Below are 19,050 nucleotides of genomic sequence, written 5' to 3'. Positions count from 1 at the left end.
TTTTTTTTATCCCGCATTTTTGTCTATCGACGCCCACCACAATACTCTGAACCACGCGTTACATCGCGTTTAAAAATAGAAAAATATACCCCAAAAACGAGACATCAATTACTATGATACCACAGATTTTATCAATTAAAAGTAATACAATCAGCTTATTACAATGGGATAAACAAAAGACGTAAGAACACTTATCGAGATTGGTTTGTTTTCACACCAACTTCTGCATCTAACGAAGCGGTATCGACGCCATCTTGCTTTGTCAAAATTGAGATAGGTGGCGCTCGCTATCTGCTCCGGAATCAGGGGGAGGTAAGTCTACATTGACGTGTCATAAAATTGGTAAGGCAGAGGAGGAGTTGCTAATCCCCTTCACTATACGTCCCTGATTCTATATATAACGAGGGTGAGAAACTATTGGAACACAAATTTAACGAAGACCGCTTTGGTTTACGGAGAACACGACTCGCTTCCCGGGGAGGATTTTATAAGAGCGTTGTATGTGCTTTGTTTGTTTGAAATAAAGCATTTAGGCGCATACGTTTTTTTCCAATAATACATTTAGATTAGCAATGAAAATGCGGTGAGGCAAGAGGAAAAACCAAACCCATCCGAACCCCACCTTAATGGAATGTTCTGTTTTATTGAGGAAAATTTGCTTAAATAGAAAACTATATCTTGTATTAACATACTCTTCTATGAAGGTTTTATAACTATTTATTTTATTTTGTTAAATTTGGCAATGTGACGCAGATATCACTAACGATTAATGTGTTATCGGTTCAATAAAAGAAACAGCCTCAAATTTGCATGAGCTTTGGTTACCGCCTCCCACATCTATTGTTGATGACGTCACACTATTTTTTCTCGTTCGCGGACAATTTGCATAGCTCCGCCCACTTGCATTGTTGCCAACGTCAGTAAACGTTTTCACGTTCTCCGGTCACGTTATGAGATGATAACACAAGTAGGAACAATGGTTATTCAGCGAATGTAAGTTAGACTGTAAATAAAACAACAGAAATCAATGTTAAAAGTGCCTCCACTAGACATCAAAGCCCTTCAGTCTAGCCGGCAACAAACGAGTGGATTGTTTACTAACGTTATACAATTTCGTCTAGGTAAAATCAAACATCGCTACGGAAAGAATCGTTCACAATACAAGTTTCATCAATTGGTTGCAGGTCCCCTTTTATGTCGGCACTAAAACACTAAAGGACTGTGTCACGTAGATAATATATTCTGTAAATTTTGAAAACATGTTTGCTAATTTTGTTGAAAAAATATTGGTATTTAAATAGAGAATAAGAGGATTAAGTGTACAATACTTTTATCGGCTTTGTATTAAATCTAAATGTGTGAGTACAATGAATATTACACATTCAGACATATTGATGATATTTGTGTTCTTTTTCCATATTTATTTCCAATTTCATAGCCGAATTGTTATACATTTATGATTTACCGAGTGGAACAAATAAATCATGTTTCCCTACGACGAGGGCAATAAATATTTAAATGACCTGAAATAGAGCCATAACATAAAACGCAATATGCCATTGTTGTCGTCTGTTTCAGTCACTCGGGACTTAGGTTGAGTGCCTCTTGCTATTTTTTTTCTAGAAAGGATCCGAATAAGGGAAATACGACGCGTAAAACCTGAGCGCGAGAGGGAAACACGATGTTTTATTTCCCCTTATTTAATCAGTATAATTAAATTAGATACGCTGAGATATAGAAGAGGTATGATGATACAGCATGACAACAATGGTTACAGAGTACGAAAGCTTATGACGCACGTCACGACTTTCCTTTTCTCAGAAGCTACACCCAAGATGCATATTTAGTGTTTGTTGATACTGCTTTTGTGTATTGAAATATATTGTTACTTTTCTATAGTATGCTTTTTTATACTCCAGCTGAGGGTAAAATGTTTACTACAGTAGCCGTGTATCTGATGAGGATAAGAATTCGTACACAACGTGATGGCCATTTCTGTATTGCACAGCTATTACTACTTATTTTTCTCCTATATTCAAAACTAATAAAAAAACTTAGTTCAGGAAACATTACATCTAAAATTATGTGCTGTCATTAATACGAATGTGGTAATATTATTTGATAAAAATCGATAACGTTATTCTATCAGGCGAAACATTTTACGACGATTATTCTATTGTCAAAATGAATAACGCGATTTTATCAGGCTATTGTTTTTATGTCACTGGTCTGTTGTGATATATTTGATGTGTTTCATCAATTATTCATTATCAATTTCATTTGAGCTGTCTTTTCCTGCCAATGAGTAAGAGGGATAACCACCGTAAGAATACGATTTTTTTTCACATGTTTGTGTATTACGCGCACTCATTTTATAGCACATCATCGTAGCAGGACCACAGACAACGATTGAAACTAAAATGTATATAAATATAATCTCATAATCATTAATTAGCTAATGGAAATATAACTATATCATCACCTGACGGCACATTGTAAAACTATAACAAAATTATGAATATAAATGTTTTTAATTTTATTTTTATTTTGACTATAAAATATTAAAACAAATATATACTCCGTTACACTGTGTATCAATCTGCCCGTCATGATGGATTTGAGTGAGACATTTACTACAGGGCTGAATGATTCATCGAAATTATAGTACGTCAGCAGCTACTGAACTGTAACAGGAACTGTCAGGGTTCACGGGCATGATAAATAGCATGTCCACCTACATCGAAAGGATATGTATGTTTTCCTTTGTAAAAATTATATTAATTTTTTATTTCGGGATGTTTCTGGATTTCATTGTGGTAGTGCATCATCTCCCTGTCGTTACAAATGGTTGGTTTATAATTACTATTTAACTTTTAACTTTTACGCGAAATTAGCTATTAATTTGGAATTATTTTACAATAAGCATGCCCATACATAACAGAATATAAAATTTGACTGTATCTTAAATACGGTCAAATTGGATACAAACAGTGCTTGAATTATTCAAATGTAGAAAATTATCCCAAATTTAGAAAATAATTGTCCAAAGATTTTGATAGTTTTTTTTTAATATTATTTTTAGCCTTTTTGTTGTTGTTTTTTGTTTTTCTTTATCATTAATTTCGTTTTTTTTTGTTTTTTTTTAATTATTGTGTTTTAGAGGAAAAGCGCTTCATGAGCGGTTGAATGTTTGTTTTAAAAGCTCACTTAAAAACGGAGTTAGAAATGGCAGTATAGGATCGCCTGTAAAGGCGATAATTAGTAAAAACTTTTTCGCGAAATTAACCAATAATTGTGAATTATTTTACAATAAAAAAAAATTGTCAGTGGAAAAGTCATGCATGTCATTTATTTTACTAGGTTGTTTGCAAACAGAAATAAATCAGGTCCTTCCGTCATTATTTAAGGGTTCGATAATTCGGAATATTTTCGGAAAATCCAGAATACTTTCCTAATGATGTTGGTTGGCATGTCAAATATATCATGGAACATACGTCGAAATTCCTACCAAAATTGGGTGTTTAACTGAAAATCAAACTTAACCCCCTCCCCCTCCAAAACAATGCTATGGATATCTTATGTTTCTTGTTAAGAATATAAATTTAAGGATTAAAATCAATGCATATTCTGAACATCTATGATGATATATGACCCACTTAAATGCAAACCTTTTTTCAAGGAAAACTACTGTGCACAATGGATAACGTTTGTAAGCAACAGGATCTCATTTCATTATTAAGTACGAATCCGTATCACACCTAAATGTATTAGGAATGCAAATGCAATGTACATTTATGTGAACTCTCTAATTTTCGTGGGGTTCGTGGGTGCTCGTCATTGACGAATTCATGGATCAACGACGTAATTGCACGTTTGACATAAAGCCGTATGAGTGGTTACTTGTAATGCACGAATTCATGTACCAATGAAATGGTATTTGTTTCGGGAAACCATCAAATGTGGTCCCCATAAAAGATATCTGATTTCACAGTAGTCATTGTTAAGAAAACAACAAACATGTCTCCAAATCATTTGCATAGCAACCAGATGAACAGAAGATTGTTTACAACTGCGATTTACTCCCGATTTTTGAAGTTCTTCTTTATACCATACTTAGTTCATGTTCAGGGAAAGGCTATACTTTGTTAGGAGTCGAACCCAGGGCTATAGATAACTGATCCAATGTCTTATCGATGGAGCTTAATTGCAAACTGTTAAAATTGCAAAGTGTTGTTTCAACGAATACTTACCATACTTGTTTTTAAGAAATTCAGTCGTGATACAAAAGAGTTCCAACTCGACCTCGTGAGTGTCCGTACTTCCCGCCGATTTGAAGGATGTAAGTCATTACTTCCGGTTTTGCGTTGTAACACCTTACGGTATAATTCAAGAATGTACAAAACTGCGTCTTCAGAAAGATGGGATTTTTGTGTACTTTTGTCTATTGTTTTGATAGCCTGTGATGCACAGAACGTGGTGACGTCATCAATTGTTATGTCTGCGTTGCCAAGGTCATGATATCGATACCGCATGCATTTATCTGTGAGGTGGTCGATGTCACTTTTTATGTTATGCCCTGTAGCATAGATGTTCAATGGCCATAACAATGCAAGGGCGAAAACCACAGACAAACTGTGCAGACCCTACAAAAAATTGCAACACATCATTAGAATTTGCACAAACAAATAAATCACACTTGATTACTATCAGAGAGCGCCAAAGTATAGCAATTCATGTGCTATTCATTCCTTGTTCATACTGCCAAATGTGTTCCCCGAAAAGGAATGCATTTAATTTTTAGCAATTTGTAATTTATAATTTTATAACATAGTTTCAATGTTTTGATATTATTCAGGTAAATCGGAATTTATCATTAAATGATATTGGACAGCAAGAATTATAAGACATTGCTTAGTGTAAGGGAGATAAATCTAAAATAAAATGAACATCACCTTAAAAATTGTTTTACATTTTGGTTTAGCAAATTTCGATTTGAAAATTATTTTATGCAAATAAATATAATGTCTTATTGAACTCAAAAGAAAAATATTAACTGAAATTGATGCAAAAATACCGAATGTTATGTAAACATGACTATTTTCGTTGCTCTACACAGCGGTAGAAATATTACCCCTAAGTCATATGTTAAACGAAACAACAATACAAAAATGTTTGTGCTATAAATGACATAATGTTTTTTCCCTTTGTTTTGTTTTGATGTCTTTTGTTTTCTTATCATTCCTAACGGTACGACATTTATTTGTTTCCATTTCATTTAACATAAGAGTTTTGTATACGCCCAAAGAGAGAGACAAAGTAAAAAACATGATAATTTCGTATACGATATACCTTTGTTTATATACCTTATCAATGAGGCTACTGACATGTGGTATATATAAGTGTTAGTACGCCTAATTAAGCACATTTTATCATCTAGAAACAATTTGATAAAAAACTAGAAAGTGGTCCGTTTATGCTGTATTTCAATAACATGCCTTACAGCACCAATCTTAAAAATATTTATTAAAGCCATTTTCATACATTGGGGTCATACCCACCGTTTATACAAAATTGAGTCCCCTTGGCCCAAGGATGCTCCAGACTAAATAAGGATAAAATCCAGTCATTCGTACAGAAGAAGGTATTTGAAGAATTTGCTTTGTTTCCCCTATCGGGCCCCGCCCTTCTGCACCCAGGGGGGCCACACTCACTGTTTATACAAAATTGAGTCCCTTAATTTTGCCCAAGATCCTCCAGACCAAATTGGGGAGAAATCCCTTCATCCCTATGGTAGAAGAAGGATTTTAAAGGTTTACCTCTATTTCCCCTATTGGGCCCCGCCCTTGGAGACCAGACACACCGTTTATACAAAATTGAGTTCCCTTGGCCCAAGGATGCTCCAGACTAAATTAGGATAAAATCCCTTAACCCCTATGGCAGAAGAACGATTTTAAAGGTTTTACCTATATTTCCCCTATTGGGCCCCGCCTCTCTGCCTCCAGGGGATCAGACACACCGTTTATACAAAAGTTGTTCCCCTTTACCTTAGGATACTTCATACCAAATTTGGACAAAATCCTGTCATTCCTACAGAAGATGAAGGATTTTGAAGAATTTGCTATGTTTCCCCTTTTGGGCCCATCCTCCCTTCTGCCCCCAGGGGGGCCACACTCGCTATTCATATGAAATTGAGTCCCTTTTGCCCAAGGATGCTCCAGACTAAATAAGGATAAAATCCCATATTCCCTATGGTAGAAGAAGCATTATAAAGGTTTTACCTCTAGTTCCCCTATTGGGCCCCACCCCTCAGGTCCCAGGGGGGCTACACCCATCATTTATACAAAATTGGTTCCCCTTCACCCAAGTATGTTCCACACCAAATATGGACATAATCCTTTCATTCCTACAGAAGGAGAAGGATTTTGAAGAATTTGCTATGTTTCCCCTATTGGGTCCCGCCCCTCAGCCCCCAGGGGGGTAAGACCCACCGTTTATACAAAATGTGTTCCCCTTTACCCTAGGATGCTCCACACCAAATATGGACTAAATTTTTTCATTCTTACAGAAGAAGGATTTTAAAGAATAATTTGCTATGTTTCCCTATTGGGCCCCGCACCATTAGGCCCCTGGGGGGTCAGACCCACGGTTTATACAAAATAGGTTCCCCTTTACCCAAGGATGCTTCAGACCAAATATGGACCAAATCCTTTCATTCCTCCCGAAGTAGAAGGATTTTAAAGAATTTACTATGTTTCCCCTATTGGGCCCCGCCCCTCAGGCCCATGGGGGCCATACCCACCGTTTATACAAAATTGGTTCCCTACACCCAAGGATGCTTCATGCCAAATATGGAACAAATCCTTTTATTCCTACAGAAGAAGAAGGATTTTAATGAATTTGCTATATTTCCCCTATAGGGCCCCGCCCCTCAGCCCCCAGGGGGGGCAGACCCACCATTTCTACAAAATTTGTTCCCCTTCCCCAACGAAGCTTCTGACCATATATTGAACAAATTCTTTCATTCCTACAGAAGAAGAAGGATTTGACAGAATTTACTATGTTTCCCCTATTGGGCCCCGCCCTTCAGGCCCATGGGGGCCAGACCCACCGTTAATACAAAATTGGTTCCCCTACACCCAAGGATGCTTCATGCCAAATATGGAACACATCCTTTTATTCCTACAGAAGAAGAAGGATTTTAAAGAATTTGTTATATTTCCCCTATTGGGCCACGCCCCTCAGCCCCCAGGGGGGCCAGACACACCGTTTATACAAAATTGGTTCCCCTTCACCCAAAAATGCTTCAGACCAAATATGGACCAAATCCTTTCATTCCTACCGAAGAAGAAGGATTTTAAAGAATTTACTATGTTTCCCCTATTGGGCCCCGCCCCTCAGGCCCATGGAGGCCAGACCCACCGTTTATACAAAATTGGTTCCCTACACCCAAGGATGCTTCATGCCAAATATGGAACAAATCCTTTTATTCCTACAGAAGAAGAAGGATTTTAAAGAATTTGCTATATTTCCCCTATTGGGCTCCGCCCATCAGCCACCAGGGGGGCCAGACCCACCATTTCTACAAAATTTGTTCCCCTTCCCCCAAGGAAGCTTCTGACCAAATATTGAACAAATCCTTTCATTCCTACAAAAGAAGAAGGATTTTAAAGAATTTTTTATATTTCCCCTATTTGGCCACGCCCCTCAGCCCCCAGGGGGACCAGACCCACCATTTATAGAAAATTTGTTCCCCTTCCCCCAAGGAAGCTTCTGACCAAATATTGAACAAATCCTTTCATTCCTACAAAAGAAGAGGGATTTTAAAGAATTTGTTATATTTCTTCTATTGGGCCACGCCCCTCAGCCCCCAGGGGGGCCAGACCCACCATTTCTAAAAAATTTGTTCCCCTTTTTCCAAGGATGCTTCTGACCAAATTTGGTCAAAATCTTCTCAGTCGTTCATGACTAGAAGTGTTTTAAAGGAAAAGATGCCGGACGGACAACGGACGGACGGACAACGGACGGACGCTGCGGTATGGCATAAGCTCACCATGGTCCTTCGGACCAGGTGAGCTAAAAATGTATGCTTTCTGCATTCAATTTATTGGAAATATTTAAATGCAAAACGGAAACTGATCAATGAAAAACATTTCAAATATAGATATAATGGATATCTTCTGCATTTAATATAGTTGATTTTTTTGCATATGCAAGGTGGAAATTGGTGAATTATTTTATAGATTATCATGTCTTAAATTATTGATATGTTTATATGTTTCATTTGAATAATCCGATAAAAAAGCATATATGAAACATTAATTTGATGCCGGTAAAATCATACTTTTGTTTTGAAGAATATTTTCCCATTATGTCATCATGCATTTAGTTAAATGTATATGGGGTAAAGTCATAGTTATGTTTTGAAGAATCGACTGTCATATTTATACAATTTTAAATTTCAAAGTATGTTTTTGATTAGTTTAAATATATTGATTTGAAAAAAAATCAAAAGGACCATGACACAAGTTATAACAGTTTAGATAACCCTTCATAGGTTATCCCTGTTTAAACGAAAATAACCTCATTATAAAAATATTAAATTTTGATGTTTCTCAGTATCAAATTGCCTGAAGGAAATATATTTTGAGATTTGATATATTAATTCATTATTTAAAATACCATATGGCACATGACAATTTGATCGTGTAAATCTGGCTAGGCGAACCCAGTCTAATTCTAGGAAATTATTAAGGTTTTTATTATGAATATTTATATGTTTTCCGTTTAAATCAATCAAAAAGAAATATTTCACCTGTTCTCAAAGAAAAATGCGTGACCTTTTAAGGATTTTTAACGTGTCTATATTATGTCTGTGTTATATAAGTAAATAATCGCCACTACTCACCATTATTGCAACTAAGCGACAACCAAAAACACTTGTTGTCCTCCCAGCTGCTGAAAGATAAACTATAAACATGAGATATTTGTTTATCTTCAGCATTTATACCTTACGGCTCCTTAGAACATAAACATCCGGACCCTAGTCATCAAACCTGACACCTGTTTATTAGAAAACGGCCGATTTGTTTCTGATAAACTTTAACCTGTCAGAAAGTGAGACTTTAATTCGTCCAGCTTTGTGAATGAGTGTACAGTGGTCACGCGCCTTGCCTTGGAGTTAGATAGATTACGCTAATAAGTTCATACGTTCTTACTGTGAGGTGGGGGTGGTGATCTGGAAAAAAAATATGAAAAACAAAAACATGCATCAATCAATAGTGTCTATGTACGCACTTTTTTAACCCGGGATACGTAGAACCTGGAGAAATGTACTTAAACCCATCGAAGAGATATTTGAATTGTTTATGTTGCTTACTGTCGATAATTAATCATTAAACAGTAAGCAAAATCTGTATCATTTATAACTATAATATCAATACAATATGTTCATATATATACCACCAAGGGGGAGGGGACTTATATAGGCTTTAAGCCCGTTGTCCAATCCTTTTGACATTGTTATATTATTTGGTCAATACAATTTGTTGAAATTGAACATTGAATTGTTTATCATTTACGGATACCTTCCGAGCAGGGCTATACATTGGATAATTTTGTGGAAATGCTCGCATTTCTTATGCAGTGGGAATATTAACGTGAAAATATCCACACGAGAATAATATAAGTTTAAAAACTCACAACGTGAACATTTCCCCTTTTAAATTAAGCATGGATAGAAGACATCTTTACTCTTAAAATTTTGTGGAATATTTCGGCATGTTGTTTTAGATTTTGCTTTGTCTCGATTTTTTTTTTATCGACATTTTAATGGTCCGAGAGTATCTATGATAGTTGCCTTTATATTAATTAAAGTATAAATAAATTAGTACATATAACTGTATTTTGTTTGCAAAAGTGTGTCGATGGAAGAAAGTGCAATGAGACCATGGAACTTTTATTTTGGTAAATGACTAAAATCCCCTCACTTTCTAGAGTCCTATTCAGATTTCTCATCCCCTCAGGAGCAGTTATCTTCCTATCTCAATTACATACGATACTTTCCTATATTCTTCATCACATTCTGTTCCGTCATGAGTTGAACTGTTGGAGTTTTATTTAACTTTATATTTACATTTGAAACAAGACGGTGTTAATAGTTAAAAAAAAAACCACCAGTTAAGTAAAAGCATAAAATGTAATGGTGGAATTTTTGCTTGTGGAAAAATCATCGCGATGTGACTATTTTAACTGATCGTGAAAAGGAAAGGTTCGCGTTGGCAACGATTCTTAAATCTATAAATGATATAAATTTATAATATATTTCAACGATAAATACAAATTTGCATGTGGATATTTTCGAGCTAATTTACTCATAGGGGAAAATGCGAGCATTTCACCGGGATCATCTCCATGTTTAAAGTAAATGCATACACCTATCTTGTCACGCCAAAAGGAAATGCATAGATTTTCATGGTATTGTCAATAAATCAAACGACGCCTACTATCTAAGAATACCTGATCTATAATTATTTGATATTAAGCCTAAAGACAATAAATGATTTGAATTCAATTCAATTCTTCTTGTACTTATGAAAATATCGGCATTTTTTTCTTTTTTTTTTTGAACATTTTTCTAGTTTCACCTATTATTAGTTCGAATTACTTCTTTTCGGGGACATATCGGACTGTTATGTCGAAGTAGCCGGCACAGAACTTTTTGAAACACATGTGATATTCGATATATTTAAGTTTATGATAATTCCATGGTGTCATATGACGTGTTTGCTTATCTGGTGCAATACTCCAAGGGAGCTTCAATCCATGTGGGAATATCATAACATCGACATTTACAATGTATTGGACTATTATTGGTCTTACTGATTTAGTAGATTCACACTAATGTGAACTGAAATACTCTATAGTAATTATAATTTCTTAGGTATGGCTGTTTTTTTTCAAATCCCTTTTCAAAACAGTAAATGTCTCTATAATATCCTTACCTACCTATAAACTGTTGGTCTGTTCAAAAATATATAACTAGCAATGGACACTTTCAATTTACAAGCTGACAGTTGTCTTTTACCTTTCCGTTTGTTTAGTGTCATCTCCTTTTATATATTTTTTTTCTACCTCTTATTGGCCTTTATTACCTCTTCTGTGTTGTTGAGCCGTAAAGAACAAATGATAAATAAATCCTTCTATGGTATATTCTATGCTTACCTGTGAGTTAGTAGATTATTTGTATTTGATATATTTATCCAGTAAAAAGGGATAACAAGCATAGTTTAAGTGCTAACGTTCACCATACTGCTGATAAAGAATGTAACTATGAATGCGAAACATTTTTTTATTGTCGTGAACATATCTTTAATACATCGTTTCTGTAAAAAATATGTGTCTTGTAGAATGTATAGATAATGATAACAAAACTAATAAACAACACTGTTTGAAAGGAAAGTATGCCACATGATCAGAATGGGTGTCGAACTAAAGACCTCCAGTCTCACTATGGTCTCGTGCTAGTTATCTGCCCTTGTCCACTACAGTAACATTTAAGGATCCTTGTCCCATACATTGTGTGTTCCCTATATACTGACCCGCCCCTTAACTTCGTTTCGTTTGGATACAACTGTAGAACAGTTGACCGAAGACTAGGTAGTTCAATCGGCTAGAGCGATGGTATAACAATCTAAAGTTCAAGGTTCGAATCCCGTCTAGCTCCGCTGAAATAAGTCCCAAACCGGTTTCCGGGGTGACTATAGGTAATCACTCCGTCCGTTCTTCCGTCCGCCCGTCCTCCCGGCTGAGAAGTTTGTCCGCGTTATATCTTATATACTTTTTTCACCTGGAGTATCCAGATTTGGTTTACAAGGACATCTGTGGATGGCCGAGTGCAGAGTGCAGAATTATGTCACTGTCACCTTTGATTTGACCTTTGAACTTTACTTTTCAAATAGTTTGTCCGGGGCATATCTTCTATACTATTTCGCCTGCAGTAACCTGATTTGGTGTACAAAGACATCTTGGGATGACTATGACCTCACTGTGATCTCTCTTTTGAAATTTGACCTTATCTCTCGTCCGGAGCATATCTTCTATACTATTTCACCGGCTGTAACAGATTTCTTGGAAATATCATTGATTTCGTATGGAGGAACATTTTGGAATATTTGATGCACTAAAAGGAAGGATATTTTACGTTCATTGCTAACATTGTACCGTGCATTTTTCCCGATTTTGCCATGGCTGCAAATTGCTGCTGTCACCAAAATCTTCCATATCCTAGGTAAGTAAAAACTGTGTAACCGGTCACTTTATTAACAGTAGGTACATCCTGGAATAAGTGTACTTTTTGTTAAATATAGAAATCATAACCGATGGTGGACTATTGATTATCTTACAATACTTTGTCTTGTTATATTTTGTTTATTTCTTCTTTTATTATTTCTCATAAAAGTCCCGTAACGTATGGTTTTTCTGTATAGAAATGATGTATCAAAGCTATAATCAAGCTGGAAAATATAGTTTCCAGTACTTGATTACAGTTTTTGGCAGTTGTACAAGGNTACTGACCCGCCCCTTAACTTCGTTTCGTTTGGATACAACTGTAGAACAGTTGACCGAAGACTAGGTAGTTCAATCGGCTAGAGCGATGGTATAACAATCTAAAGTTCAAGGTTCGAATCCCGTCTAGCTCCGCTGAAATAAGTCCCAAACCGGTTTCCGGGGTGACTATAGGTAATCACTCCGTCCGTTCTTCCGTCCGCCCGTCCTCCCGGCTGAGAAGTTTGTCCGCGTTATATCTTATATACTTTTTTCACCTGGAGTATCCAGATTTGGTTTACAAGGACATCTGTGGATGGCCGAGTGCAGAGTGCAGAATTATGTCACTGTCACCTTTGATTTGACCTTTGAACTTTACTTTTCAAATAGTTTGTCCGGGGCATATCTTCTATACTATTTCGCCTGCAGTAACCTGATTTGGTGTACAAAGACATCTTGGGATGACTATGACCTCACTGTGATCTCTCTTTTGAAATTTGACCTTATCTCTCGTCCGGAGCATATCTTCTATACTATTTCACCGGCTGTAACAGATTTCTTGGAAATATCATTGATTTCGTATGGAGGAACATTTTGGAATATTTGATGCACTAAAAGGAAGGATATTTTACGTTCATTGCTAACATTGTACCGTGCATTTTTCCCGATTTTGCCATGGCTGCAAATTGCTGCTGTCACCAAAATCTTCCATATCCTAGGTAAGTAAAAACTGTGTAACCGGTCACTTTATTAACAGTAGGTACATCCTGGAATAAGTGTACTTTTTGTTAAATATAGAAATCATAACCGATGGTGGACTATTGATTATCTTACAATACTTTGTCTTGTTATATTTTGTTTATTTCTTCTTTTATTATTTCTCATAAAAGTCCCGTAACGTATGGTTTTTCTGTATAGAAATGATGTATCAAAGCTATAATCAAGCTGGAAAATATAGTTTCCAGTACTTGATTACAGTTTTTGGCAGTTGTACAAGGATATACTTAAGGTCATAGGAGTGTATTGCTAAACGGAAATAGGAAGTACATCCCTAGTTGAAAATCCAATGTAGGGAGACAGTATCACAATTTCCGCATAATCTTATGTTTAATATTAAAGTGATGAATATTGTATGCTTATTATTGACAGAACAGTGTGTTCTTTCAATATTAAAGTATTGCAAAGCAATCCAGTCATTAATTCAGTTGTTTTTTAATCAATGAGTCGCATGTGTCCATTTTTCTGTACTCCAGGAAACCGGCTACCTATTTCACTACTGTGAGGTTTTTCAAGAACGATAACTCTTGCATTCAATTACTATGTGTATACGGTTTTATTATAAAATGTCAATTTTTAATCGTTTATAGATGATTAATTTTACACAATTTCAGTATTTATGAAATTGATATACATTAATGCAATACTAATCTATGTTAGTATCATTTTTATTGACATTATTTTGACAAAATATTGTGTGTTTCAATTTTTTCTCTCCAAATACACTCCTTTTTACATAAATTTCCATTTAAAATCCTTAAAATTCAGACAACCTATTTTTTTTTTTTTTTTTTGTGGCAGAACATTTTCTTTACTTCAAAGCAATATAACTACAAAATTTGAATAAATTCTACTGAGAAATGGTGACACAATCCTATTACTTTAAAAACAAAATAAAGGGTAAGTACATTTGTAACCGAGTGTATGAAAAAACTAAAATGGATTTCCTTATTGGTCTGCCGTTGTAAGACAGGGATCAATAAATAGTCAAGGGGAGCCAGGAAACCACATCTAGATCACGTACAAATAGGGTTGTACCATATACGTTGTATTTGCCTTTATCTATGTATTTAAATATTACATGAAATAGTCACGTTATATCAAATTGAAACTTTCGTTTTAATTTTTTTTATTCGCTTAATTTTAACTATATATATCAACGCACAATCTCAACAGGTTGTCATGTTTTTTTTACGTATAATTATTTTATCATAAGGCTTTATTTAGTTGTCAAATAATCAATTTATATAAACTGAATTTTATATTACTCAGTTTAATTATATTTGCACATTTTACTTTAAATTGCCACCTGTGTATCATTCAACCGTGAATAATCGTATAAAAAATGGCTTTTTGGTGACATCTGCTTTGCGGTATAATAAATAAAAACATCCATCATGAACCCTCTTAGTGAAACGACCAACATGTTAGACGACAAACGATGTACAAGTAACATGATGAACGAGTAAGACAGACATTAGGAGCCTTACAGCCTCGGGGGAGAATCATTTGACAAAAGTCAGTCGGCGTTTCGTTGTTTAACTTAACCAGCCTATGACACGTGCGACAATATGTAAGACAAGTCCATATATATAAACAGTTGTGTATTTACATTTCCGCTGCACGTCCCTATATAAACACTAACATAAGAAATAGCTACCAGAGGGCTGTACGCTAAGTTGTGTCAGTGTCATTTTGAAGCTTATCCTATTGCCTAGCACAACATGACACCGTCGTCAGGGGACAAACATTAAGATGACAACAGGCTGTTTCAGAAATGTAATTGCACTGACGAAAGGCTAACCGAATTTTCAATACTGTACATATTTAGTACTATTTATATTTCTGCAGCACAGAGGTTACCGATTCAAGTTCATAATATCATGAATGATAAAAACTTACGTTTAATCCCTAAATGAATACACCCACATCGAAGATCGGTAAATATGTCCAGCACCCCTGCAGATAGTATAGGGGATTGGGAAAAGAATACCACTGCTGTTTCCGTCTGCGTGTTGTAAGAGGCAACCAATGTGGGAACTCCTAAAGATTTGGGGATTCGCTTTTGTGCCGTCTAGTCTGGGACACCAAAGCGACCATAATAATAAATTGCTGCATCAATTGCAAAATTTGAGATTTTGTGTTTCCTAGCGCCTTGATTGACAATAGTTAACTTACTTTTAGCCCTAGCGTTTAAAGTCCTTAAAATGGTAGTTGTTAATCACTTTAAGAGTTGAGCATTTAGGAAAATGGCAATAATTGGCTACCCCGTTTTGTCAGTATAATGTGACCTGGTTGAATACAGTCCTGGGTGCCTTCGGCATCGTTTTTTTTAGTGAGGTAGCACTTTAAAGTCGGCATCAGATCCGCGCTATCGCAAGGAGGCAAATACACCAACATAACCTGCCTCATGTACACTTAAACACATGCACACATGCATTAAACACATACGGGGGCCCGTCATTAAATGATCACAGCTGTTGATGGGACGTTAAACACGTTTAAATACACCCTGTTTGAAAATCGTCTTTCATGTCCAAAAATTCATTTATTTTAAATTCCAAAAGGGATGCGTTGCAAATATCATGTGTAAATAGATGTTTAATAGATAAAACTTATGAAGATTTTAATTTCATATTGGTATATTGAATGAGTTTGACCTGCCAAGCATTCCATTAGTTTGAAATAAATTTCGGTGTTGTTATTCATATTTATCTAAGTACTGCTTGTAATCAAATTATGTTCGTTCACCACAGATGTCGACACAACGACTGACAACGCATTAATGGAAGTCCGATATCATTAAATGATGCAGATTATGAATGATAAACATTGTATAAGACTTATATGTATGAGTTATTTGGTTTTTTAATATTTGTGTAGGGAAGCGAAAAATATAAACTCGTGAAAATCTGTTAAATATTAATAATACGACTACGGACTAGAATCAAATATGTAATAATAAAAACACATTGACCAGTTGTATTATCGCTTATTCTGTCAAATATGTGTACCTTTGAATTTGAAATAAAGTGCACATAATAACTAGGTGGATTGATTTTATTAAACGAATGTGTGGACGTTATATGTGTATTTTTCTCTGTACTAAGTAAAGTGGTTAAGACGTGCGAAGCGTTGTATAAGAGTTGTCGCCCTTCACCCGTTCATATTGTACATTGGTAAATGGAACGAAGCCGATTTATTTATCAGAATACACTTTTCCTATTATTATTTACCTATAATATTTTGACTTTCATGATACACATGTGAACACATTTTTCAATAAATTGCTGCTCTATTTCCGATAAAATCGTTATAATCGGTCTGTGTGAATTACATTGTTAGCGTAATGAAGCGGGTGTGAAGCGTTTCAATTTAGCAATATTTCAAAATTAATGAATCCATTAATATTTTCTTTATGGATTTGTTTTTAATTAATCGAGGGTTCAAATAGTTCAAAACAAAGCATGGATAAATTGATTGAAGTTTTTGGTCTGTGGTATAAAGGTAATGATATAAATATTAAGGTAGAACAATCGGATCGTTGGTGAATAAATACCCGTACAATTAAGTTAAAACTGTCAATCAACATCTAGCTATTTCTGCTAGAGACACTTAATCAGATAGCATATACTAACGGACAAAAGGCCTAGATGAAACATAGAGATAATTATCAAACTGGGATAAACATGTTAAGAAAGGATGTGCTATTCCTAAATTACCACCGACAGTGTCACTTCTCAGAAAATTATCTCAGCGCATTTCTTCATAAGTTAGATTGGTGTATTTTATTTTACTTTCTTCCAATTTTAGATGCTTTCTGCTGTAGTTTGAAAAATGGCATCACTGAAAGACAGAAAGTCATTATTTTCTTATCAAATTGCAAAACCGGATTGTCTGATCTTTTTTTTTAAATTAAACCTACAAGAACACTAGATGTAATACATGTTCAGAGAATATAACAGAATATCATTCATCATGATTCAAATAGAATATCACACCGGTATTCTTGTTCTCAAAGCCCTTAATGCTTAATAATTTTGCCCCCTGAGTATATAATTGATTTGATTCAGGCAGTGTTATTTATAAAAAGATAGGTCTTTTTTGTAGTTTTGACTGTGTATATAATGTTCGTGCTTTTCCCAGAATCTTCAATTTCTACAAAAATACATTTTGAATTCATGATATCCGGTTATTTCCATATATTATACTACTATATTTACATTTGCCCCCGCGCCGTCCCATTACAACAGTGTTAGAGGGCAAGTGTAATTATATAGGCTATAATTACAACTGCTCGACTATAATTACAACTGCCTGTTTCAGGTGTAGGAATATGTAAACAAACAAAATGGTCGCCTGAAATGTATTTTGAGGCAGGGCAAATGGTTTTTGTAGGAATATGTCTTAAAAAAGAAAAATATGTAAATATAAAAAATACCTGGTTGTCTGGATTACATCCAGGCAACCAGTTATTGTTTAAATATATAACATACGGAAATTATATATAGAAAACAATCTTGATGCAGTATTTATACAATATGAAATGTGATGGACATTATATTATTTTATATTATAGTATATAATAGAGTATTATATACAATTCTACGGTAACAATGTGTGATATCAAATTGTGATGTGCTATATCATAATGTATCTGAAAGTGACATTCTGTATTGTTATGATGTGTAATGCTGTATCTAACTGAATTGGGATATCATGTCTATCATTATATTTGAAGTAAGATCAAAGTGCATGTATATATGTTAGACTACTTTTCGTAATGTACATGTATACTTTTGTGTATGTCTTTGTATTGTTTTGTAAATACTGTAAATGTTTTAATGTGTTGTAAAACACAGGGAAATAAACAACATGAATCTGATCTATACGTCACAGTGCCCAACCACTGTTCTACCATATACATGACTTTAAAGGTGAATTTCCTGTTAAGTTATGTTATTTTCTCTGTATTCATACAGGTAAAGGAGTTAAACTTGATTTTTCCCCCAACATTTTCGAACCCCGAGTTAATATTCAAACATGTTAATAAACGTATTTTAACACGTAAATATTGATATCTGTTTCCTTAGCTGACGTAGTATATAATTATATGCGTTCAGGGGTAAGGTTTCGGGTATTCCACAGGTGTATAAATAAACCCGGAAGATTTTCGCTGAATTATAAATTAACTTTATAACACGTTCTACATTATAACATGTAAGAAAATGGCCGGTCGTTCTTTACTAGTATTATGTGGCTGTATCGGAATATGTGTTGCGGTGCCGTCGACAGATCCTTTATGTGGAATGAAGATACGGATCACAGAGGGAGGTCTAAACTACGGTTAGTAAACCATGTCGAACCATACATTTTAAATTTTTCAACTGTCCTTGTGTGTAAGTTTACTTCACGTTGCCTTTTTTGTTATCATTGATTTCAAATTTGGGCAAAGTTATTAACAAACAAATTCACACTAACTGTTGATTGTATTAAAAAAAAACGATGATAAAATCCCATCTCTAAAAACAAATATGTACTATAAATGAATTACTCGCTATATCGTTATTTTAATAATATATGTAATATTAACTTCCTGTTTCTACAATGCGCTGGAGACTGATGAAAATAGACTATAGTTTGCAGATGTGAGGGATATGGAAATCCTACCGAGCATGGGGAGTATGGGATCAGAACAGAAGCGTGACGATGTTCTGATTCTCCCCCCCC

The 19,050-nt window shown here is 35.0% G+C and overlaps 2 protein-coding genes across 3 annotated transcripts in view; one reads left to right on the top strand and one right to left on the bottom strand.

The window, feature by feature from the left end:
* LOC110463637 overlaps positions 1 to 19,050 on the bottom strand; it is a 69,527-nt gene that overhangs the window by 7,127 nt on the left and 43,350 nt on the right. Inside the window, exons 2-3 of one of the 2 annotated variants that reach the window (XM_021518424.1) lie at positions 8,906 to 8,955; positions 4,251 to 4,643 (exon numbers count right to left, since the gene is read on the bottom strand). In XM_021518424.1, coding sequence (XP_021374099.1) covers positions 4,251 to 4,643; positions 8,906 to 8,908 — 396 coding nt within the window. In that variant the 5' untranslated portion in view covers positions 8,909 to 8,955. The remainder of the gene's footprint in view (positions 1 to 4,250; positions 4,644 to 8,905; positions 8,956 to 19,050) is intronic. The other variant, XM_021518431.1, reaches the window with a different exon arrangement.
* LOC110463649 (bactericidal permeability-increasing protein-like) overlaps positions 18,473 to 19,050 on the top strand; it is a 26,229-nt gene continuing 25,651 nt past the window's right edge. Inside the window, exon 1 of the mRNA XM_021518445.1 lies at positions 18,473 to 18,666. Coding sequence (XP_021374120.1) covers positions 18,549 to 18,666 — 118 coding nt within the window. The 5' untranslated portion in view covers positions 18,473 to 18,548. The remainder of the gene's footprint in view (positions 18,667 to 19,050) is intronic.

This window comes from Mizuhopecten yessoensis, unplaced genomic scaffold, assembly GCF_002113885.1.
Source record: "Mizuhopecten yessoensis strain PY_sf001 unplaced genomic scaffold, ASM211388v2 scaffold1511, whole genome shotgun sequence".
In the NCBI taxonomy this organism is placed as follows: Eukaryota; Metazoa; Mollusca; class Bivalvia; order Pectinida; family Pectinidae; genus Mizuhopecten; species Mizuhopecten yessoensis.
This window is presented reverse-complemented; position numbering and strand designations above follow the sequence as displayed.